The sequence below is a fragment of the Diadema antillarum genome, unplaced genomic scaffold (genome assembly GCF_040938485.1).
Source record: "Diadema antillarum isolate AM-2024a unplaced genomic scaffold, OU_Dant_1.0 seq00001841_RagTag, whole genome shotgun sequence".
Lineage (NCBI taxonomy): Eukaryota > Metazoa > Echinodermata > Echinoidea > Diadematoida > Diadematidae > Diadema > Diadema antillarum.
The window spans coordinates 33895-58527 of record NW_027272513.1 but is presented as its reverse complement, the minus strand read 5'-3'; the positions used below and the strand labels follow the sequence as shown (position 1 = coordinate 58527).

Genomic DNA, 24633 nt, shown 5'->3' with positions numbered 1-24633 from the left:
ATACTTTCAACAATTATCATCTTTTTCATCAGTTATACAATACATCTGTAATATAATTACATGAGTAACGTCTTAATAATTTGCATACAGAACGATTGCCAAGAATAAGCGCAAAGCTGACTGTTTGGCAACCGATAACAAATAACATTACAATGAAGAAAAACAAGAGGGTCCAACATAATGCTCGTGGAATAAGGGTTAGAGAGAGAGAGAAGAATGGAAGGGGAGGAGATGATAAAAAACCTCCCGATTCTAGTCTCGCCAGATCAACTCGACATACCTATATACCTAGACACATACATACATGCACATATTTGTGCTTACAAGTTCTTTCTATGTTTGTAGTCTTTTCAGTCAGCAGCACCTCACTGGGGGAATAATCTGCCTTAGACTGTAAAGTATGAAGATACAACTGAACAATTCAGAGATGTCTTATCCCTGTGTGTGCTTTTAACCCGTTGATGACGAGTCCCGAGTATACTTGGGCAGGCGTCTATCGGAAATGTGTGTTGTAGCAGAACCAGTCCGTCCTCAATGGGTTAATGCAATTGGCATAGAAAACCTCATAGCAATTTACACTTTCTTCAATGTCCCTGGCATAGAAAGGGTCAAACACTGCAAAATTACAACACATATAGACCTGAAGTCTCTTTGTAATGCACTGTTATCAAATCATGCTCCCACGTACATGTACATAACGCTTTCATGGTCTGATGTCTTGCCTGTCTTTGCGGCCAGTGGCAATGTGATGTCGTGCGGAGAGAACAGCTACCTGCAGCTCGGCCACTCTGCCATCGGCCAGAAGTGTTTCCTGCCCAAGTCCCTCGCCAGCAAGAGTCTGAAGAACAAGGAGGTGATCGGGGTCACTGCAGGAAGGTTCCACACTGTCGTCTACACCAAGGAGGCTGTGTTCACACTTGGGCTGAACGCTGGGCAGCTAGGTATGTTGTTACAAAGACGACAGGCATTTCTGCAAGACATTTCTGTTTGGGTTTCTTTTTCTTGTTGGTTTCTGTCATGATTCGTTTTTTACGCTTTAGACAAAAACAGGGAAACTCTCCTCTGATTGGCAACATTCTACTGGGTAGACTAGGTAATGTATTGTGCATATGATATATTTTGTGTGTCATATTATTTTGTGCTTCTGTTACTCTACATGAAGTTCAAATAGAATTTCCCTCATATTTCACTGCTGTTGCTCGTGTAAAATTCCCCAAAGCACTGGTAGCAGTACATTTTTTACCAGTGAACTTTTGAAAACTCGTATCCAATAAACCACCGACATATATATCCAAAACGGAGTGAACAATAGTATGGATAGACTTGCACACCCCTTCCTTGTCTTTTCTAAAACACAATTCAAACTCCCTAGCTGATACAAGCTGCTAAAGTTTATTAGGACTGGAGTAAGATTCTATAGTGGAATCATGCACATATAATGGCACTTTTGACTTTGTCTAGTGTTGTTTGTAGTCATCTCAAGTGTAACTTTCCCATTATTGACCACCTATTTTTCTTCTCCCTTCTCCCCCCCCCCCCCCAACTATCCTCACAGGGCACAATAGGGGCGAGAAGCACATTCAGCACCCACGTCAGGTGACCTCCCTCTCCCACCCCAATATCGTCATCAGGGACGTGGTGACCAGCGACGCTGCCACCGTCTGCTTGACCAAAGAGGGCGACATTTATGTGCTGCACGAGTACCAGTGCAGGAAGGTGGCATCAAAGTAAGTAACATAAAAAGTGATAGACAAGTTCAAAGTTTAGATCGCCCAATGCTTTCTTGCCAGTAGATGACACGATAGTCACATCTCACAGGAGATAAAGATCACAAAAAGTCTGTTGCCCCCATTTCGATGTTGTCAAAGATAGAATTGAGCATGGTGTCATCAGCATTTGTTAACATTCATTCAGATTTTTGAGCATTTTCCTGTGGAATAAGTCTTCTAATATATCACTTGCCCATGGCAGATACAATTGTTTTCTGTAATAGTGCTGTATTTGTCTTTTATTTACATCAGCAGACAATCTCAGAAATGAAATACACAAGTATTGCATATAAAAGAGAGCAGTGATACAGCAAATCTATGTATTTCATATTATTAGTGGAAAAGTGAGCAAAGAAAATGGGATTCCATCGGGATTCGAACCCGAGACCTCCGGATTGCTAGACCGGTGCTCTACCGACTGAGCTATAGAAAGCCCTAGTGCAGTGTTCGTCCCAGAAACCCTTAATTCTCAATGCTCGGGTGGTCAGAAGCTATAGCAGTGTGTTTGTGTGTGAAACACACGCACACACTTGAACCTGGCATAAACCCGAAGGATAATTCAACTTGGGGATAAATGCGAGGGATCACCGAAGTGATGCAGCTTTTTGAGTTTGTAACAAATAAAGACAGAATAAACTGACCAGAAAGAATAGAAATTATTAGTGGAAAAGTGAGCAAAGAAAATGGGATTCCATCGGGATTCGAACCCGAGACCTCCGGATTGCTAGACCGGTGCTCTACCGACTGAGCTATAGAAAGCCCTAGTGCAGTGTTCGTCCCAGAAACCCTTAATTCTCAATGCTCGGGTGGTCAGAAGCTATAGCAGTGTGTTTGTGTGTGAAACACACGCACACACTTGAACCTGGCATAAACCCGAAGGATAATTCAACTTGGGGATAAATGCGAGGGATCACCGAAGTGATGCAGCTTTTTGAGTTTGTAACAAATAAAGACAGAATAAACTGACCAGAAAGAATAGAAATTATTAGTGGAAAAGTGAGCAAAGAAAATGGGATTCCATCGGGATTCGAACCCGAGACCTCCGGATTGCTAGACCGGTGCTCTACCGACTGAGCTATAGAAAGCCCTAGTGCAGTGTTCGTCCCAGAAACCCTTAATTCTCAATGCTCGGGTGGTCAGAAGCTATAGCAGTGTGTTTGTGTGTGAAACACACGCACACACTTGAACCTGGCATAAACCCGAAGGATAATTCAACTTGGGGATAAATGCGAGGGATCACCGAAGTGATGCAGCTTTTTGAGTTTGTAACAAATAAAGACAGAATAAACTGACCAGAAAGAATAGAAATTATTAGTGGAAAAGTGAGCAAAGAAAATGGGATTCCATCGGGATTCGAACCCGAGACCTCCGGATTGCTAGACCGGTGCTCTACCGACTGAGCTATAGAAAGCCCTAGTGCAGTGTTCGTCCCAGAAACCCTTAATTCTCAATGCTCGGGTGGTCAGAAGCTATAGCAGTGTGTTTGTGTGTTAAACACACGCACACACTTGAACCTTGAATTTCATATTATCTCAGAAATTGAATGCAGTCCTACATATTACATCATATGTACATGCTATGCAACAACAAAAAAGTAGCTGCACAATTTGATTTCACAGGTCTGGAAGGGTGAGTAGGAATAAGGAGTCTGTGTGTAAATGGTAGGGTGATATTGCACACCAATGATAGATTTAGACTGTGTTTGTCAACAAGCCGGCTTAAGCAGTGTCAGTGTTAGACATTTCAAATGCTACAATTGGGTCATATGTGTTGGCATCTTATGGTGAAATTTTTCCTTACTTGTAAAAATTAGACAGCGCACAGGTGTGCCAGTGCGACATGTTTTCTGTTGATACAGCAGAAGGCAGCAGAAAAATGTTTTCATCTATGTAGCAAAGAAGATGACGGATTAACTGTTACTGTTGTTTTTTTCAATCGTCCAGCCACCTTTCCGTGAGACAACTTGCTGTCGTCGGGGGAAACCTCAATGCAGAACTGGCGGAGAACGTCCTCCAGAAGCAGGGTGGGGTCGAGCTTCAACTGTTGGCCATTCATACCAATGGGAAGGTTAGTCTTCTTGACGAAGTTCCAGCATCTGCTTTGAAAGTTAATCTCTCTTAATAAGTCAAGAAAGACTTTTTTTTCTTATTTATAAAAGTATGAAATTATTGTTCTTTTGCTTCATTTCAAACCCGTTCACATTGTCTATGTTCATGCATGAAGCTGTAACTTGTCCTGCAGTGTGTTTGCAGTGTGTTTTTACCCCTTAAACTCTGCCATAATTATTGTAGAAGAACAAACCTCTTCTTAGCCCCATTTCATAAAAGATGTTTAGGATGACAACTCTTGCTGGAATGACAACTTTCCACAGCAAACAGCCAATCGGGAAGCTGTATTCTTGTCGTTACCATGACAATAGTCATTCCAGCAAAGAGTTGTCATCAAATAAACTCTTTATGAAATGGGGCCCTGGTTAAAAAAAAACAACAGTTGGACAGTCTTACATGATTGCTACACAAACAAGGAAAGATGAAAAAGATTACATGAACTTTAAGATTATATGAACACTGACATAAAATCACACTAGTGACCATTCTTTGTGTGACATTGAATTGAACATGAAGGGAACAATGAACATGCTAAAAGATACATTATAATAACAAAGAGATGTACTGTATACCAAATATATTCCTTCTTCTTCTTCTCCTCCTCTTCTTTTTCATCTTTCTCCTCTGATGCTCCTCCTCTCCTTCAATCTCATCTTCTGTAATGATTTGCCCAATGTTTTTTTTTTTCTCTCTCTAAACCCAAGGTATACAGCTGGGGTAAGAGTGAGAACACATGGCTGCACTGTGTGTGGAGCCACCGCCGCCCTGTCTCTATGCAGCAGGTCGCTTTCAGCCAGCACAGCATGGCTTTCATCACGCCAGAGGGGGAAGGCTTCATCGGAAGATTTAACACCAGGAAGGGTCAAGGTGAGGGGAGGGGAGACATGGGGTCACTCGCCAACATGGCCGGGATATGTGAAAACACTGAGTAGATATCACTGTAAAACATGAAACCTTCTTGAGTTGGCACTGGCATTTAATACATTGTGGGGACAAAAACTTTGGCATGCGTTTTACTTTGCGATTCTTGTTCTGCAAAATTCACGAAAGTTTCATGCATGTGAAAATATCTTGTTTTGCAGTATCCTGTTATGGGGTAAAATTGATAGCCATTACAATTTTTGTGACATCTTGTCTGAATATCACTTCTGGAACCATTACATCATGTTTCAAATTATGAATAGATCGATCTGCCAACATTGTATAATTTGGTCATGGGTGATAAAAGTGTTCAGACAATTCCCTTACCTCCTATGCGATCAAAAGTGATAGCTCTTTGTACCAACCCTTCACAATATCTACCATATTGAAAGATAGCACTGTCGAGGATGGATTTGACATTAGAAGACCTTTGATCATTTTGGATGTATTAGAGCATTAAACTGACAAATCAAGGGGCATGGCCAAGGAGTGCCTCAACCCTGACCCACTCTAACTGCAATCCATGCAGCAGTGCTCAAACATTGGCCAACATTAACCTGTTGAGGATGAGTCCTGAGTATACTCAGGCAGGTGTCTATGGGAAATGCGTGCTGTTGCAAAATCAGTCGATCCTGAACTGGTTAAACATGCATATGAGAAATCTTTGCCATCATGTATCATGTGATGTTTTTGTATAATTGATGTGACATAAAGGCTTTTTATATCCATCGTTTACTAGTAAGCTGTGCCACTTCCAATCCAGCAGATATAATAAACCCACAGGTCAAATGTTGAGGCTTCACATTATGGTTCCACGACATGTGCTCCTGTGACAATTGCTCCCATGAAATATCTGCATGCTGAGCCAAACTAAACCCGACCCACAGACATAACCCTAATCCTAGTCCTCGCAGAGTTCTTGGAGAATCTAAGAGCAGAGCAATTGTCGCAGGAGCAAATGTCATGTCACCTCACATCATACTGTCAAAAGTAGTGGCTTGTAGATTGAAATGCATGTTGGATAGAGCCCATTAGAAAAAAAAAAAAAATCTACCAAGACCCAAGGCACAACCATTCTTCCTACAAAGCAGACTGTCATGAAATATCATTGATCTGATTTTGTCATTCTTTTGATTTAATTTCATTGACCCAGATGACCAGTCCAGCAAGTCCATACAGGAGAGGTCCGGTGCCAAGGACAAAGTGGAGGGGCGTGGTGAGCAGTGGGTCAGCCTGGAGCGCCTACCGGTCATCCACAGGGCAATGGGCGTGGCATGTGACCCTGGTGGCAAGAACTTTGTGATGCTGCAGTCTGACCCAAGGACAAGGTGATTTACACAGGCGGAGGGCCATACCTCCATATGAGATGATTTTGCAGAACACAATCAGTTCACTGTGATGTGCTAGGACAATGCCTTAGATAGATAGACAGACACAAATATAACTGTTTTGCATCATTTTGTTAAGTATAAACAACAGCCTATAAAAGAAAATGGTGTTATATGTAAGAAAAGATTTAAGAAGAAATGTACTTGTGAGCAGAAATTTTTACTGGAGTAATTTGTGTGTGTGTGTGTGTGTGTGTGTGTGTGTGTGTGTGTGTGTGTGTGTTTGCTTGCGGAATCAAAGATCATAAGATACTAACTACATTTAGCAAGCAAAAAAATCAATTCATTTAGTGTTCGTCAAGCATATATTTTTCATGCTAGTTTCACGTCTTGGGAAATGCGAGAAGATTTCCACTTCTACAGTAATGTACAACTTGCACCACTGTGATTTAAATTAGCCTAACTGTCTGTGAGTGTACGCTTGATTGTAGTGTATTTCTCTCAGTGACATTCATGCAATTCAAATAGGAGGTGATGTTTTACTTGATCGGAAGAACATAAAGATAATACTTCCAAAGAATAAAAGGACAAGTTCACCTTCATATACATAAGGATTGAGTGAATGCAACAATACCAGCAGGGCACGTCAGTGAATGTTCGAGGAAAATCAGACAACCCGTTCAAAAGTTAGGAATTTTTAAAGTTTTTGTGCAGTCACTGCTGGATGAGAAGACTACTATAGTGTATGATGTCACATGCGTAGAATGATATAAGGAAAAATACGAAGACAATTCCACAAAATTTCATTATTTTAAAAAAAATGAAAGTGAAAATATGTTGAATTTTCTTTGTATTTCCTTTATACTGTTCTATGCATATGACATCACAAGCTGTAGTAGTCTTCTCATCCAGTGATGGCGCCATTGAAACTTCAAAACTTTATAACTTTCGAACAGATTGTCCGATTTTCCTCGAACTTTCACTGATATGTTCTACTAATATTGCTGCATTCTCTCAATCCTTATGTAAATGAAGGTGAACTTGTCCTTTAATGATATCACACCGTAAGGAAATATCTGTGAAGAAGTTACGAGGAGAGACGTATTGCTCAAATATAACTCCTTCTCCAATTGCCTCCAGTCTGACCGAACTGCCAGAGGTCGGGGCAGCCAAGCTGGAGAGCAACCTGGCCCAGCTGATGGAGGACACGGATACCACTGACATGATCCATGATGCCCTCATTAAGGTAAGCCCCTTGGGGTTGATGAGCCCCTTTCCCCCCCCCCCCCCCCCATCTCTCCACCCCTTTTGCCTATCTTCACCCATTCCAGCACATTTCTATTTCATGAGCTACTGTAAAAGTAGACATTTTCGCGGTGTTGAAATTTTCACGCATTTCATGCAACCAGAAACTAGCGTGGAAATAAAAAAACGCAAATATTTTTGCTTGCCATATGTTCCTGTAGTTGATGTCTTGATTCCACGGAATTAGAAACACACGAAACTCATCTTGCCTGGCCGAGTGCGAAAAATTAGTCCCGCGAAAATATCCGCTTTTACAGTACACTGTGATTGACAAAGGAAAGAATCAGAGTCGATGGTTCTCATGCATGTTCATGGCTTTGCTGCCGTTGTGGAATTGGTTGGTGTGACAGATAAAGGATGAGAATATGTGGAGTTTATTGGTCTGTGTATAAAGCAGGGCCAATGAAAATCTTAAAATCTGAAATTTTGATGGTATGAAAAATAAATGTTGTGCTCGGAAACAAACAGAAATATAACAATCCATTTTGAATCTTAGTGCCTGATCGGACCACCCAAAAATATATATATTTTTAAATTTGGTGTCCTGACATCAATTTTTAGTGGCACTGGGTTGCTACTAATGTGGAGCCATGGTTTAAGTATCACTTAGATGAGGATATGCTTGTTTAGAGTTTATCTGCTTGAACCGTGTCCTGCAGTTTGAACAGATGTTCCTGTAAAACTCTTACTGTATGGTAGGATAAGCATATTCGAGGCATGTCCATGCAGACTCTGGAATCGCCCATGCAAGCAGGTCTGGAGAAAAGGACCAGAAGACTTAGTTGTGTTTCTTGTCTCATTCATCCCCAGCTTGGTAGTCACCGGATAGCAGCCCACAGCTACATCCTCGCACATGGCAGCGACTACTTTGGCAGGCTCTTTGCCGACACATCCGAGTCCGACGACCTAAAGGAAAACAGCGGCAGGCTCAGCCACAGGCCTCCTGTCATTGAAGAGTCTGGCACGACAATTGTCGACCTCACAGGAATCGTCGACTACAACATCTTCCACTTGCTGATGCAGTACGCGTACACCGGCACCTGCGACATCTTTCGACCGGGATTTGACGCCCAGACCGTCGCTCCGAAGCAGAACAATCTGGCCGATTACGCGGACTCCAGAAACATTGACTGCGACCACACCTCGGACGACTCCTACGGCATTGAAGAGTTGACCATAAATGAGAGAAACCGTCACCAGTCTGCATATACCGTCCACAAAGAGCACAAGCAGAGAGTGGAGAAGGTAGAGGGCAACAAGAAAGGTCGCAAGGGGCAGAGGAAGGGCAAAGGTGCAGCGTCGGAGCCGACAAGGGGCAAAAAAGATGCGGGTCTTCTCGGCGTGAAGGCAGTTGTTGAGGAGGCAAAGAAGTTTGGGATGAGATCGCTGGCCAAACGGTGAGGTTTAGGAGCATGAATATGTTCAGTGTATCTTTAAGCAACAAAACATATATTTTCCTCTTCTTTTTTTCCTGCCTTTTTGTTGATTGTTTTGTTTTGTTTTGTTTATAAATGAAGTAGGTATATACGCACAGTGAGTGCTCGTGACTTCATTCTTCTCCTTTCTAATAATGATTGCAAGACTAGAATTCTGTCTTTATTGGTATAGAGGATATAACCTGATGCTACGATACGTATGCTACACAATGCATGACTGTGCAAACCATTTGTGGCGATTGTAGGAGGAACAGGAATTCCAAAAGACACCATTTCAAAGAATGAGGTAAGTGACCCCATTTCTGGTCATTCTCTCCTCGCGTCGATGCTTTTACAGGCTGGAGAATGTGAAGTGCTCGGACGGTACGCTGGTCAACTTTGGTCCCAAGGCGTCCCCCCTTTGCTTCGAGCGCTCCGCTTTCCCCCACCTGTGTGATGTGGTGCTGAGGTCGGAGGAGGGGGCGCTGTTCCCCTGCCACAAGTGCATCCTGGTGGCCAGACTGGACTACTTCCAGAGCATGCTGGGGTGTGGCTGGATGGAGGTAGGTGATCTGTAGCATCCCAGCACACATTGTACATTTTGAATCCACCAATCTCAGATTTTGCCCGTCACTGACTCTGTGAGGATAGTAGGTCTCCAGTTACAGGGGAACTTCATTGAATTTAGAACTTAAAAAATCATGATGTTTTTCTTTGTATATATCAGGTTTCTTACTGTATCAGGATACAAAAAACAAAGAAATAAAGAGCTGAGACCTGCAAAATCACTTTGTTTTAGGAGAGTTTAGTTACATCTGAACTCTTTATGACAAGGTTCTGCTGTATCGGCAACTTCAACCGTCTTAACCTGTTGAGGACGGGACACGAGTATACTCCGGCAGGTGTTTATGGGAATGTGTGTTGTAGCAAAATCAGTCCGTCCTCAACAGGTCAAAACCATAACCTGGAGTACACTACAAACATCTCATTCTGAACTTGTTATTTTATTATAGTTATTGTATATGCATGACAAATGCATGATTTGCCATGGTGCAACTCTACTTCACTGTTGCCAAAGACAACAATGACATAGCATTGCATGAGGACTAATGAATAACACGGTTAAGTGCTTACACTCATGTGAGTGCTTGTACTCATTTTATATTGTGGGTGTAGCATTTCGCAAATTGAGACCTACAAGACAGTTTTGGAGTTGATGAATTCTGGATCATAGTCTGGGTATGTAGTCCCATATGTGGAACTCTGTTGTGAACTTATTTAGCTTTTTTATTACATTGTCTGCAAAGCTAGTCATTCCAGGCGTATATGAATCCTATATTTTGTTGCAGGCATCCACCAAAGAACCGCTCCAGATGACCATGCCAGCTTTAGTCCTGAAGATTGTCTTGGACTACCTGTACATGGACCAGGCCCCGAGCTTGGTCCAGTGCCAGGACCTGGAACTCCTTTGTAACACCCTCACCATAGCGGACCAGCTCTTCATTACAAGGCTTAAGGACATCTGTGAGCTGGCACTAGCTGACCTAAGTGAGTGGAACCACCAAATTGAGTACAGTAAAGTTTTGCATGCTGGTATACGACACAATCATTTATAAGGTGCACTCCAACACTGGGAGTAAGCAAAAAAAATAACCAAAAACTCTTGACGAAGAAGAATTTCATAAATTTTGATAATTACGCAGTACCCGCTGCATGCTATAAGGATTAGAACCAACACTGGCTGTCAGGCAATAGCTTGGTGGTCTAGTGGATAAGACACTCATCTGGTGATTAGGAGGTTGTACAATGTACGTTCGAATCTGGTTTGTGTATGTATGCCTACTTGCATGATTTCTTTTGTCATGGCTACTTCTAAAACACTGATCAGTTCAGTGCTTATTTATATTGATATAGGGGAGTTTATCAGTCAGTTATAATGGTTTGTTTTTTTATGTGGCTGAAAATTGTTAATGCTTTTTTTAATGATGATTAAAATTGCTGTTGTTGAAAATCTTTCAATAGTTTTTTGAAATGCTAGATCATTGCCAACTTTTTGTTTTTTTTTGTTGTTGTTCTCATCCCAGTCACCCTGAGGAACGTGTCCGACCTGCTGCAGTTTGCCAGCGTCTACCAGGCCCCCCAGCTCCGGGCCACCTGCCACCAGTTCATCTCCCTCAACCTGGCCGCCCTCCTGGAGGCGGGCTCCCTGGATGCCTTGGAGGATGACGTGCTGGAGGACCTCTCCGCCGCATACAAGGAGACGGTGAGGATGACACCCGATGCTCCCAATTCTTGGTGTCGCCAATGCGCATAATATTTCTGCGCACACTGAAGAGCTGTGTCACAGATGCACTGTAGGATTCCTCCGTGCCCATGTTCGCTTCTGGTTGTCGAGTCGCAGTTCCCATACGATTCGATGGAGTTATTTGTCTGCTTTTCCATTGTTACCCCTTTTTTTCTTGGCTATGATTCAGCTTAAAAGAGTTGAAAGTTTCTAAGTTTTACTGATTTGCGGTCACTAGAGTCATGATTCACTACTGCAAGGCTTCACTGTGCTGGTCACATGATGGAAAGCGAAGAAATCTTCAACAAAAATACCTCTGGATAAGACAAAGTGGGATCTGAGTACATGATGTGCAGCCAAAACTGGGGCAAGTTTTTCCAAAAAAACCATTATAACTGCGCATGACACCTAGGTATTGCTGATACTGGGAATGCTCTCTGTCCAACTTTAACCAGTTGAGGACGAGTCCCGAATATACTCGGGCAAGTGTCTACAGGAAATGCATGTTGTACAAGTAGCTAAATCAGCCCATCCTCAACGGGTTAAACAAACATTCTATCAAACAAAGTTATCAAAGTTATCACGCATGATAATAGATAAAGAAACAAGTCTACTCCTATGGTATTTTCAGTAATCCCCCTGAAAAAAGAAGAAAAAGAAAATGAGTACATACACTGATGAAAATGAATGTAAGGACGTGATAAGGAGAGCAGTAAAAAAGTAATGGAGAAATATCATATAACCTATGACCTCTTTCTTAAAAGGCAACGTAAGGTATGCACCATATGAGAAGCAATGCGTGGTTTTTCACATTCATGAAATTCTTCTGGCGAGTTGTTTTATTATTGCAACTTATCAACAAGTTGCCTGGTTTTTGTTGAAGCAAAAGGCTGAATCTTAAGTGCTTGTCGCATATCATTAGTGCAGATAATCAATAACTATTGAACTGTTTATGTTGTCAGTAAATATTGCATGGATATAGTATGTGTCTCAGCAGATTTGAGTTATGTTGCCATTGTCTATTATATTACAATTACTTTTATAAAATGGGTTCAAGAATGTAGCCAATAGGAAGCGCTGAAATGAGTGACGTGTGCTTTGGTTACTCAGTCCCATTGCACTGCGTGTTAAATCCTATTGCCGATCGTCTGTGCGTGCGGCGGCTCCTTTGAATTGCATGCATACGCGCTGTCAATCCTGTAAACAACTTCTAGTTCAGGCTGCCGGCCGGCAGGCCTTTCTTCCCTTGTGCATAACATGTGTGGCACAGGTTTGGCGTACGTATACTCTACTTACGTACACTTTGTACAGTACAGTAGACCAAGCGTTGTGGGACCGGACACGTACATGGAGTCACTTTGAAGGGCAAATCCAACGATTTAGCAGGTTAATTCTCACGCCGTTTTCAGAGTATGTTGTCTAGTAGACCTATATGAGGAGTCTATATCAAGTCTTTAAGGTAAAGGGTGCATATTCTATGTAAAATAAGTAAGTTTTCATGCGGGAACTTAAGTGTCCGGAAACCCAACCCCCCATCATACTGTATGTGCGGGATTTCCAAGTGCGACGTGCGTAAATGTTTGGGACGAACATCTTCGGACGTCTTGACCCTCAAAGGTACGTGAAAAACGCTGAAAAATGCTGTTAGTTTTCGAATTTTCGACCCATTTTATAAAACAAATGATGCACAGGATTATTTCGTGGCGTTAGTGGAGGCGTAGCTCACTCTCGGGTATTTACAATGTAGTGCACTATACGCCTGCACTAACGCACTCTATCCTGTGCATCATTTGTATAACAAGAAGAAGTGAGACGTTCTTTGTTGTTATCAGACTGCCCAACATTTGAACATTTGTTGGCAATGATGTGTTTGAAATCACAAACAGCTGCCATACTCAAGATTCATTCGGCCGTCCATGAGTGCCCCAGACATCAGCCACATCGACCCATATCCTCCGGAAGAGGACAGTGCCCCACTAGACCAAGACGGCTCTGCCGAGCCCAGATCTCCTGTGACCTCCATCTCTGACTTTGAGGCTCTGGCCAGGAAGGCCAAGGCCAAGCGTAAGGGACGGCGGCGCACGAGCAGCACGGGCAAAGCGGTCAGCGCAGGCATCAGTGAAAGTGCAGAGGATGCGGTATCCGTGACGATATCGTCAGAAGTATCAGGACCCGCGTCCCTGTCGCGATCAAACTCGGGTTGCTACGACTCCCAGCCAGTGTCAACTTCCCAGTCCTCGCTGCAGCAGGATGCGGTTGCATCTTCCCCAGTTGCCGCGGCGATGCATCCAGTCTCTGCCAACCCAGCGGGCAATGCTGAGATGGATGCTGCTACTGATTGGAGCAGGGATGATGCGGTAGTGGTAGTGGGGAAGAAGAAGAAAAAGAGGAAGCAGCAGGTTGACCAGGCATGGAAGGATGACTCAGACGAGAAAGGTGATGAGAGACATGGTCACCTTTCACCCATAACTGTCCACGTGCAGGCCAATCATCACGAGCAGGTCAGTTACGCCCAAATTCCTGCCACCCCCTCTTCACAAGTGACTGCATCAGCTAAATTTATTCACTTACATATAATAGAACAAAGTCATGTTTATGTTTGTGAGAAATGCATGTTATAGCAAGATCAGCCCGTCCTCAACAGGTTAAGGAACCATATCAATGAAGAAGGTCTGTATCACAACCTAAGAAATTTGGCAATGGAGTTAAGCCATAAGAATTATGATGTACAAGTTTGAACTTTTCTCACTAATGTTTTTAGAGAAGTAGAATATTTCTTGATGTACAGATTTATGCACATTTTATGCAGCATGCTATCAATAACTGCTTGTGTGCTATGTTTACTTCACAAGAATTTGTACCTTGACCCATGAGAGAGGTGGACGGTCACAGAACTGAAAGCTTTTTACATATGTGTGATTCGTCTTGATCATCCAAGCACAACGAATAGTACGCACAAATATTCCCTGTTTTGACTGAGACTGTTCATTGCGCAATGAGCCTTCTGCACATCATCAAATTTGAAGAATGTTGGAAATATAAATTCTTGCTTCTCTCTTCTTGCATAATTCAGCTGGAAGAAGTCAACCACACATCAGGGACTACTGCTGCAAGTTGGACAAGTTGGGGAAGGTACTTTCCATACTTTTGATTTTATTTATTCATTTTTTTTGTCAATACCGTGATTTGCAGTTCAGAAGCTTTTGTGAATGTCACACTCCACTGGCTAATCATGAAAAGTTATGATACCCGAATATTTTAAAACATTGATTTTTGTACAAAAATCTTCCCGTGTACAAAATTATAGGCACGTAGAATTCTCTGAAGATGGCCCAGCATGAAAAATCACTCCAGTCAGGGAGCTGGTCACATAAACTGTGTCGTGAGCAAAATTATCATATCACAACATTCCCTGTGGCAAGAGCAATTCTCATGTGGATGCAGAATCTCAGATCTGGGGGAGATATAGGGCATCATATGCAATATGTGCATCAGTCAGGACATTTTGTCATTAAAGGGGCATTCCAGACAATTTTCATAATTTCACATCATGTAGTACATAAACCAACAGTTCCGCGTATAGATTTGTGGAATTTATTGTGGTTCTGGAGCAGAGAAACAATACTTTGAAAAACCTTAAATAAATTACACTGAACAGTGATGATGACATAGTAGGCTCACAAATTTTAGAAATATAGCAATGTAATTCCATTACAATACTGCTTGCTTGTGAGTTCACCTGTGTATAATCTATGCATGCCATCTTCTTTTGTTGTGTTGTTCAAATGTAAAAATCTGAAAATCATCCGGAGGTGTCCTTTAATGGTACACGTATCTGTATGAGACATGGGGTCACAAATAATGGTCAAACTTGTCTTAGCAGCCACCTGTACATTGTGGTCATCTGTTCTCTTTAGCCCACTGCAATCTTCCAGCAGGGAAACAGTATGTGTTATGTATATAGTGTGTTTCCTCTTTAACCCTTTCTGTGCCAGGGACTTTGGACAGTGTGTCCAACACTATGGGGTTTTTCTGTGCTAGTCAGAACTCAGAGCATACAAAGGAATAATGTTTTAGCTTTTTTGACATATTAGGCATGGACCAAGTTCACTGTACCACATACAGTACAAAGCAGAGCATACAAGGGAATATGGTTTTATCTTTTTTGATATACTGTAAAAGTGGATATTTTCCCGCGACTAATTGTTTGCGCTTGGCCGAGTAAGAAGAGTTTCGTGTGTTTTTAATTTCGCGGAATCAAGACATCACGCACAGGAACATATGGCAAGCAAAGATATTCACATGCTGTTTATTTTCGCCCTAGTTTCTTGTTGCGCGAGATGCACGTAAATTTCCACTTTTACAGTATTTTGGATGGACTGAGTTCACTGTACTTATGTACAAAAATACACCTCATCTCTTGGAGCATGGTGGGCAGCTACTCCACACATTCCCACTGAAACAATAGCCCATAACTTATTTTCACAGTGTTCTGTTGTGTTCTTGTTTTTCCTTTGTTCCTATCACATTAGCCCCAAGAGTCCTGTCACAGGTCTGCGAGACATCATGGAATCTCAGTCCAGCACCAAGCATGGGGTCACCTCCCACCAGACAACAGCGGTAGCTACAGGAACAAACAGAGGGTCAGCAACAACAACAACAACAGCAGCACCTGCTACAAACGCCGGCCAGCCAGCTACAACTCCAACCAGGTCCCTGGGCCCATCCCCCGCCCTGTCCCCCACCCAGAGGCAGATGTCCAGGGGCCCCACCCCGACCTCGGGGAAGAAGTCTCAGAAGCAAAGGAAGCGAGAGCTGCAGGCGGCGATGTCGGCGGGGGCGGGGGACAAGAGCCCAGGCGGCCAGACCGCTGGGGAGAGGAGTCCAGTAGTGTGCCCATGGTGAGTGGTTAGAGTTTGTGTACATATCTTCTAGCTTTAATAATCTTCTTCTTTTCCATTCATATCTAACAACCAGCCAGCAAATCCAAACCACCTCATTTCTACAATGTGATGCTGTATGCTTTTATTACTTTCATTTAATCATTCATTGCTAAGTTCATTTCATACGGTAGAATGGAGAAATTCTCTTTAATCTAAGCTCTGACTTGGCCATATTCTATTTCTCCTTTCTGTATGTGTTGTCAGTGTCTGCACTTATTGTGTAATCTCCTGCAAATATCATAGGAGATCACTGAGCCAACATTTGTGAAAAAAAAAGATAAGCATGTAGTGAAATGGAAAAGCAAAAAACAAACAAAAAATTTGATGTTCCTATGCTTTGGTTAACCCGTTGAGGATAGTTTGATTTTGCTACAACACGCATTTCCCGTAGACCCTTGCCCGAGTGTACTCGGGACTCATCCTCAACGGGTTAACACAAGTATGAATTGAATAATAACTTTTCTCTTGGTGGAGGGGGCTTTTATCAGCACTGTACGCCAGCTTTAAAAATTAGATCTATATAAATCATTTTGCCTTCCTCCATGTTCTCACCAGGGCCAGTGTGTCCTCACCTGCCCCAGCCCAGGTGTTATCCTTCAGGGATGTCCAGGCCCAGGAAGAGAGGATGGGTGTCATGGCAACGGCAAGCTCCGCCTCCTCCCTGCAGGACAGGAAGTCGTTTTCAGCTGCCAGGAAAATCAGGTTAGAGGATGTGCTTCATTGAAAGAGTATTAAAAGTGTCATTATGTTTATTGTTTAGTTGAAGAGAAAAATGCAATTTTGTGTTCAGTAGAATATCCTTGAAAATGTGATTAAGGAGAAGAGTGGAGTTTAGGGTAATGAACTTTGAATTTTATTATCAGAATTTAGTCTTTACTTTGCAATTCATTCTCATACTAATGTGTTTCCAAGAACATTTTTTTTTGTATACTGTAAAGCAAGTAAATATTCACAGCATGACATTTTTTGTTGCAGTCACCATAAATTAGAACCGACTGCCTTTTTCTTGGCATTAATTTCACAAATTGCCTGTGGCATTCAATGCATATTGTGTTGACAAAAACTTCTGTGTGCATTTTAATTTCGCTAACTTTTTTTTTTATGTGTGTATTGTAAAATTGCAGTAAATATAATGGCAATCACTGATTTTTGATTACTGTAAAACATGATATATTCGCGGCATGAATTTTTCACGAATTGGAACCGACAGCCTTTTTCGTGGCATGAAATTTTCGCGAAGTGCCACTGGCGTTCAATGCATATAGTGTAAACAAGGACTTTCACGTGCATTTTAATTTCGCGAATCTTGGCGCTCGCGAAATTCGCGAAATTAAAGTGCACACAAAAATTCCTCTTTTTACAGTAGATTGTAATGAAAGGTGGATCCCACCTTTCATTAGGATCGCTCTGTTTTGGATATAAGCTGTTTAAAAACAAAATTTCATCAAATAAACGTTGAATTCCTCTTGGAATTACATGCTCTTTCATATTTCATTAGAGGTTTCTCATTATCTCACCAAAACAATTATGGAAACCTGAAGTTAGGCCCCAATCAAAACTATGCCATCCCTTTAATCTGAAACTTTATTGCATCTCCTTTTACTCTTCCATCCTTCCTTTATGTAAACCATTCAACATGGAAGGGTTTTTTTAATGGGAAGTTTAAATACATAGTTGTAATTACAGTCAATTAACTTTCCACATGCCTTAGCTGATGGTTGTAGGTGTGTTTGTGTGTGTATGTGTTCATCTGTGTATTTCGTGAATGATCTATGTGGAGCCACTGTGTCTATTTCATCAAAATTACTCATCAAAGCAGACAAGTTTGTTGACAGTAAGGAAAGAACCAAGCCTTCCTTTGATAGCATCATTAAATCACCTAGTCTATTGTCAGGAGTCTCCTGTTGTGCCAATGAAGGTGTGATCTGGTTTTCTTCAATATATTTGCCTCATGGTTGGACTAGATTTAGCTGAATTTCCCCCCTTGTTCAGGCTGAGTGCAATGTCGAACACATTCCATGTATCTTCGAAAAATGATGCTGTACTGCACCTCATTGTAGGTGATGTTGATAATGGTCTCTGAGCCTCCACAGTCAACACTGCTTGCATTCAGTATCGTATGTCAGTGATGGTCCGGTGCCCCTGTCACTTGAGAACCATGCCAATTTCAAAGAGATGATTTATTCGACCGACCACTGTGGTGAGCGTGGCATCATTTATTATTCAACGGCAGACTCCAGGTAGCACGTCATCAGAAACCACATTTTTATCCTCTAAGTTTTTTTACATGGTTTGCATCTTTGTACGTTCCTGTATATTCACAGTCGGGCAAATCTAGTCAGGGATATCAAATTCTTTGGTTCATGTATCTGTATATGATTTCTTTTGGTTGCTCGGTCACCAACCGCATTGTAGTCACTGAGGAGTTGATATTTTCGGATTGTTTGTCTTTCTGCTGTCTATGCCCTCTGTATTTCCTGGAGGTTGTAACTTATGATATTCCTGTAAAACTTACAGAGTGTCATATATCACATACAGTCAACCTTGCCGTAGTTGAATCTATTTGGACTGAAGAAATAGTGTCGACTTAGAGAATTTTACTTATGAGTGGTTGAAATCAATAGAATATGAAAAGACCGTCGACTTCAATAGGTGATTATGCGACTCATGCGAAGTCAACTTTAATAAGCAAGGTTGACTATACATGATTGAGCGTGGGATGAAGAGTACACTGTGATCGTTCCTTTGAGAGAGGCAAAAAGAAGTTCAAAATGGACTTGCCAAATGTAGTTGACTAATTCAAAAAAAATCATTTTGAATAACTACTCGTTTTTACTGTTCCTTATCATACTTAAGTATTTGATTTAACAGACCAGTAGTGATGCTGGCATTCAGTGAAGACACACCAATTCTTATTACAGTTTAATCTGTTACTTCATAAACTTATAACTACTTCTCACAGGTCACAGGTCAACTCCAAGTTGACCTGTTGATCAGCCAGTATAACAGTTGCTTTGAATTCACATACGCACTTGAAGAATTTGATCAAATATTCAGTAAATGAACACAATATCCTAGAGAACACAATAAGCCAGGAATAGTGTATGCCCTTTGAGGTGCAAACATTCTAAAATTCAAAGGTCAGAGGTCAGAGGTCCCATTGATGCTTTTTGATTTAGAATACTAGTATAGAGACAGGTTATCATCTGTCAAATCTTGAAGTATTGATAAATGCTTTTTAAGTTTAATAGAGCACTTTAATCTTCTAACCTCCCAACTTAAAGTGAGTGTCGTCTGGAATGTCTCCCCCCCCCCCCCACTCTATTATATTTTTTATCAAGTTTGATGTGAAAGAGAAATTATATTGAAAGGTTGGATCTCCTGTCACCATTCAAGCATAGTGCATTGGTTCATCAGGTGTTCATTGTCAGGCAGCTCAAGATTTTGTCAATACAAGACATTCAATAATTGGGAAGGTTTTGTCAAGTTTAAAAATAGAAACATATGCAAACAGAGGAGAGGGCTTTGACCCTGTGACATATATGTACTTTTTTGTTGTTCCTTCAGCGCCTTTTAGGAGTGCCCTCAGGCAGCCTAGAATTACCTCCATATTGCACTCTGAGTTTCAGTAGACATTTTGTGGTATAATTGGTCCCAGCTTCAACAAAAGCAGCCCACACAGATATTTATTAGTGGTGTGATGTCGAGTTATTTGACTACATTCGTGTATGTGTGTATGCGTGTGAACGATTTGAAATGTTACTTTATGTTTAGATGTACATGCATCTTGTTCATGATGATACTTCATTGCTTTGCTTAGATGTTTACCCAAAACTCATAAAACATTTGATTTGCTCTGCACACATGATATAGACATAAATCAAAGTGGCAAAATTTGTCATGAATATAATTTCCTGTCCATAACGTTTGAAAAAATTGCATGGTAAATCTGGTAGTACAGTCATAAATAGATTGGGAAATGAAGCTGTCCTATGGCAGAAGAGATGGGCAACATTTTCTGTATGTCAGGGTTACTACAAAAAAAAATGGTAAAAGTGAAATAATGATTCATAATGTGCATGGCTTCTCATAGGACATTTGAGTGATGACTGATAGAGGGTAGGAATGCACGATTCATGTGCATCGTTCATAGAGGGTGTGTAAAAATGTTGAAAGAAAGGCATGGCTTGTCACCCGCCAGAAAATTAACACCTTACCAAAATGTTACGGACCACCAACTCGGGGAGCGTCAAAGCCCAAGGGGTAATTATCTCTCATAATTTTCGAGGTCAGGATCTCAATAGGGTAAACACTGGGCTGGTAAACTCATTACGCTGGCATATACCCATGAGGGCCCTGACCTCCCTACCACCCCCTTCTCTCAAAAAAGAGCTGATTTCAGAGCAAAGCAGGTTAGTTTTCTTCAGTAGTGTGTCAACAATTTAAGATTGAGATATGAATTGAAAGTTACTTCAGACAATTATACAACTGAAACAATTATATTTCCAAAATTAAAACAAACAAACAAACAACAACAACAACATTATAATAAAAGCATGGAATTCCAGACCACAGAAATGTGGTATCTAGAATGTTATGAGGTGGAGGTAGTTGAGTAAAGAGCAGATCAATTCTGATATATCATGTCCTCTCCACTCCAGTAGCTTTTGGCATGCAACAGAACATTATGCTTATGATGGAAGCTGATTTCAGATAAATGAATACTGGTATGTGGAATATCGACAATCAATAAGATGTGATTTATATTGAGTGCGTCACACAAGTAGCCAAGGTTGTTTGCATCAATTGCAATTAATTAGCCACGCCCTGCTGTAAATATTATACTGAGATTCAGTTGCATCAAGCAGTTCATGAAAAAAAAAATGGATTCAAAAGGGGCCTGAGCTTTTGATCCTAGCAGAATTAATGTCAGAGGCAAAATGACAAACAGGCAGGGAAAGCAATCACATATTATAAGGACTACACACCACAAGAACAGTCAGGGGAGAGCGAGGGACACAGAACAAAGAAAACAAAAGGGATGGGTTGGAAGTCATTGGCAAGAAGCCCAACAGGTAAAGGGAGGGGATTAAAGCAGGAGGGTGGACAGACAAAAGGCAGAGGAGGGTCATTGATGATCCCAAGGATCATTGGAGGCAACCTGTGAAGGATAAGGATGAATGGGGAGGCAACATCAAACAAGATAAGGAACAGCAGAGAGATAAAGAAAGGAAAATAGTGAAATAGCAACAGCACAAGGGGGGAGGGGGCTGAACAAGCGGCGGGCCCTAACCTGGTGTACCAAGAAGAGGCAACAATATGAAAGTGAGAATCAACCAACAAATGCAAGTTACCAAACATATCGAAGTATGTGTAAAATAATAATAATAACAATAATGATTATGATAATAATTAAAAAAACACAATATGACATTACTATGTTTTAGAGCTTGTCAATATTTTATCTTTTTTTTCATCTCTGTGGTTGATATTATCATATTGTGTGCATGAAAGATAAGACATTATAACTTTCGTTCTCATAGTCAAGATATGTCACTTCTGGGCCCTGTTTCATGAAGCTGTTCGTAAAGTTACGAACAACTTACGAGCGACTGGTGATCAGTTCTGATGTGCCATACTTATCAGAATTTTCATAATTTAGCACAAGAACTGATCACCAGTCGCTCGTAAGTTGTTCGTAACTTTACGAACAGCTTTATGAAACACCCTCCTGGTGCCGCTAGAGTAAAAACAAACATCTCACCTGTACAGTACATGTGCGGCGCTAGAGTGTGAATCAGTGTGAATGCTGTGCATGCGCTGCTGATCTCTGTGTATAAACCTTGCATAGAGATCAGCGGCATGCACAATCACAAGCATACAGTGTACGAATCTCCATGGTGATACAGACAACACAGAGTCGGCATTCAAAATCCTCGATCTACCATTGTTTTAAATGTAATTTGTCAATAACATTTCTTGTGAGTACCAGAAATGTTAAGATGGACCATAACTGACAGTTTCATGGGATTTCACAGGCAAATATGGGAGAAAAGTAGGTAATCTTGTCTTCAAGATATGTTGATCATGCACTGATCTTGGGTTTGTTTTTATTCCAGCCACTGCTAAATTCCTGGATGTCTGACCGTGAGGATAAAAGTTGATATTCTGTGGAGGCACTGTCTTTAACATGATTTTTAAGTCGCCAAGGGTTAGTCCCATGCATTTTACTCAGTTGCCATAAAAACAAGCTGTTTTTTAATCCAGTAGAAACTATCAGATGGGATTGATGGGAGATATTGTAAAATCAACATCTGACAAATTATGACAGACTTGTGTTGTATGTCAGTGAAGCCGCTACCATCCTGTCTTTGAAAAGAACCTTGAACATGATACCTTGATCATTTGCATTGTCAGCACCACTGATTGAATTGCCTATCATTTCCTGTTTTTTCTTGCTTAGTGCATACTGTGTCACTCAAAACAAGTTCATCACAGCATTGTATTGGGGTTTGTTTTCACTTTGTTTTTATGGTTGTTTTTTTTTAATTGTTGGTCTTGTTACATGTTCATTTTTATCGAGCCCACCGGAGGTGTGGGAAGACTAAGGGATCGCCCGTGGCGTCTGTCCGTCCGTAACACTACAAAAACTTCAATAACTCTTTACTCTGGTCTTCAATTGCAATAAAACTTCGAGGGAAGAGGGGTCATACAAAGTTTCACATTTTACCATTTATGAAGGTCGCCTCAAGGTCAAAGCTCACAGGCAGGGGTCAACGAACTTTTAGAGCCCAATGTTAAATTTTTATGGCGCGTTTCTATTATGGGTCATAACTTTTGATCCATAACTCCATTTGCGACTAAACTTGGATTGTAGATGTCCCTTGGGGAGTGGATGCTCACCACAAGGTCAAAGGTCACAGGCAGGGGTCAACAAACTATAAGGGCCCAATGTTCTGTTTTTATGGCGCGTTTCTTTTTTGCCATAAATTTTTACCCTTGTGTACTGTAAAACATGATATATTCGCGGCACAAAATTTTCGCCAATTGGAGCCGACGGCCTTTTTCGCGGCAAGAAATTTTCGCGAATTGCCTCTTGCGTTCAATGCATATAGTGTAGATAAGAAATTTCGCATGCATTTTAATTTCGCGAATCTTGGCGCTCGCGAAATTCGCGAAATTGAAATGCACGCGAACATTTCTCGTTTTACAGTATCTCTTTTTTAATCTGTTATATCCCATTCGCGTACAATTTTTTGTAAGCGAATCGGCGAGACACATTATGGCACTTGCCTTGTTCATTTGTTCAACTGCCAAGAGTTTCCTTGGTCACATATTACATACAGTTTGTATGTTACAAGAAGAAACTTGTTTATTTTTTTTCCCTTCTCATCAGCTTTGGGCTGGCTACTCCGTCTTCCCACAGCTTAGTGGAGGTTGAGAAAGCACCACCAGCAGCTAGCCCAACATCTCCCAGCAGTCCGAAGGAAATCATCAAGTGAGCATTATTTGTTTTATGGTTACTTTCTTTTCCCAAAAAGCTTTTATTTTGTTGTTGCTGTTGTCGTTATTTTATCTGTGGATTTTTCTTTTAAAGCCCAAACAAAGTTCTGGTACGCCTGCAAAAGTTGTCAAATTTCGCTCCCAAATGTGAACGTATGCTTAGGAAATGGGCAGGATAACGATGTTATTACAAGATATTCGATGGGTAACGACGAAAATGCGAAATATTAAGCAAAAATGTTCAGTCTCAGAACTTACCCGAACGGGGTCAGGCTAAACTCGGACTCGGGGATAACTCGGCTTCGCTTTGACGGCGGGATGATGGTTGTAATGGTTGTCCCTCTGATTGTACAGTGTTGTCCTATGGGAACGGCCTGTATAAACTAGCGCTTCATGTTCTGGCTACTCGCAGTAATGGTCCGAGTTGTTACAACGCGCGTATCAAAAACCTCTTTTGCGCGCATGCAAAATTAGTGTGCGCCTATCAAGCTTGATAAACAACAACAAAAACTCCAAAGACCGCGCGTCTCAGCAACTGAGGACCGCGCGCTGTCATTTTTGTTTTGTTTTGTACCGGATTACGTTAGCACGCACTTTCCTGTCCATTCAGTTAGGCCTCATTTGGTATTATGCAGTGGCCAGTAGAATGTGGCGATCACTTACTGCGTGTGAGTTGTCTGAAGTTGGGTCGAATTTTTCCCGAGACCGAGTTAGCCTGCAGCCTTCTGGAATAAAAGTCGGTTTTCCTACTATTATTATTTTTCTCAAAATACTCCTAACCGACTCATCATTCCGGCAAACGGCGTCAGCCAGGTAAGTTTCTTAGTGGACTCTTTCGATATATTGCAAGCAAAAATGAAATGGTGCTAGACGGGTTCTCGAGCACTTACCGAAACTTAGTTTTCACTTTAATTGCAGATGTGCATACTGAAAGCCCCAAGGACAGGTGTGTGTGTGTTATTTTTTGCATTTGCTTGTTGAACTTTGTCTGATACATAGACATGTCAGATATTTAGAGACATAAATGACTTCAGAGCTCATAATCCCAAACATATTA

General features: G+C 41.4%; 1 protein-coding gene and 4 non-coding genes across 5 annotated transcripts in view; 1 reads left to right on the top strand and 4 right to left on the bottom strand.

Annotated features, from left to right (window-relative positions):
• Positions 1-24633, top strand: part of LOC139712679 (inhibitor of Bruton tyrosine kinase-like) — a 33966-nt gene that overhangs the window by 7306 nt on the left and 2027 nt on the right. Inside the window, exons 5-19 of the mRNA XM_071624481.1 lie at positions 739-941; positions 1556-1727; positions 3713-3836; positions 4582-4744; positions 5952-6126; positions 7267-7372; positions 8242-8828; positions 9205-9409; positions 10196-10394; positions 10931-11109; positions 13017-13631; positions 14204-14262; positions 15663-16031; positions 16629-16775; positions 23470-23571. Coding sequence (XP_071480582.1) covers positions 739-941; positions 1556-1727; positions 3713-3836; positions 4582-4744; positions 5952-6126; positions 7267-7372; positions 8242-8828; positions 9205-9409; positions 10196-10394; positions 10931-11109; positions 13017-13631; positions 14204-14262; positions 15663-16031; positions 16629-16775; positions 23470-23571 — 3405 coding nt within the window. The remainder of the gene's footprint in view (positions 1-738; positions 942-1555; positions 1728-3712; positions 3837-4581; positions 4745-5951; positions 6127-7266; positions 7373-8241; positions 8829-9204; positions 9410-10195; positions 10395-10930; positions 11110-13016; positions 13632-14203; positions 14263-15662; positions 16032-16628; positions 16776-23469; positions 23572-24633) is intronic.
• Positions 2130-2204, bottom strand: Trnaa-agc (transfer RNA alanine (anticodon AGC)). Its single transcript has one exon. It is a non-coding gene; the product is annotated as a tRNA-Ala (tRNA).
• On the bottom strand, positions 2456-2530 carry Trnaa-agc (transfer RNA alanine (anticodon AGC)). The gene has a single exon. It is a non-coding gene; the product is annotated as a tRNA-Ala (tRNA).
• On the bottom strand, positions 2782-2856 carry Trnaa-agc (transfer RNA alanine (anticodon AGC)). The gene has a single exon. It is a non-coding gene; the product is annotated as a tRNA-Ala (tRNA).
• Trnaa-agc (transfer RNA alanine (anticodon AGC)) lies at positions 3108-3182 on the bottom strand. The gene has a single exon. It is a non-coding gene; the product is annotated as a tRNA-Ala (tRNA).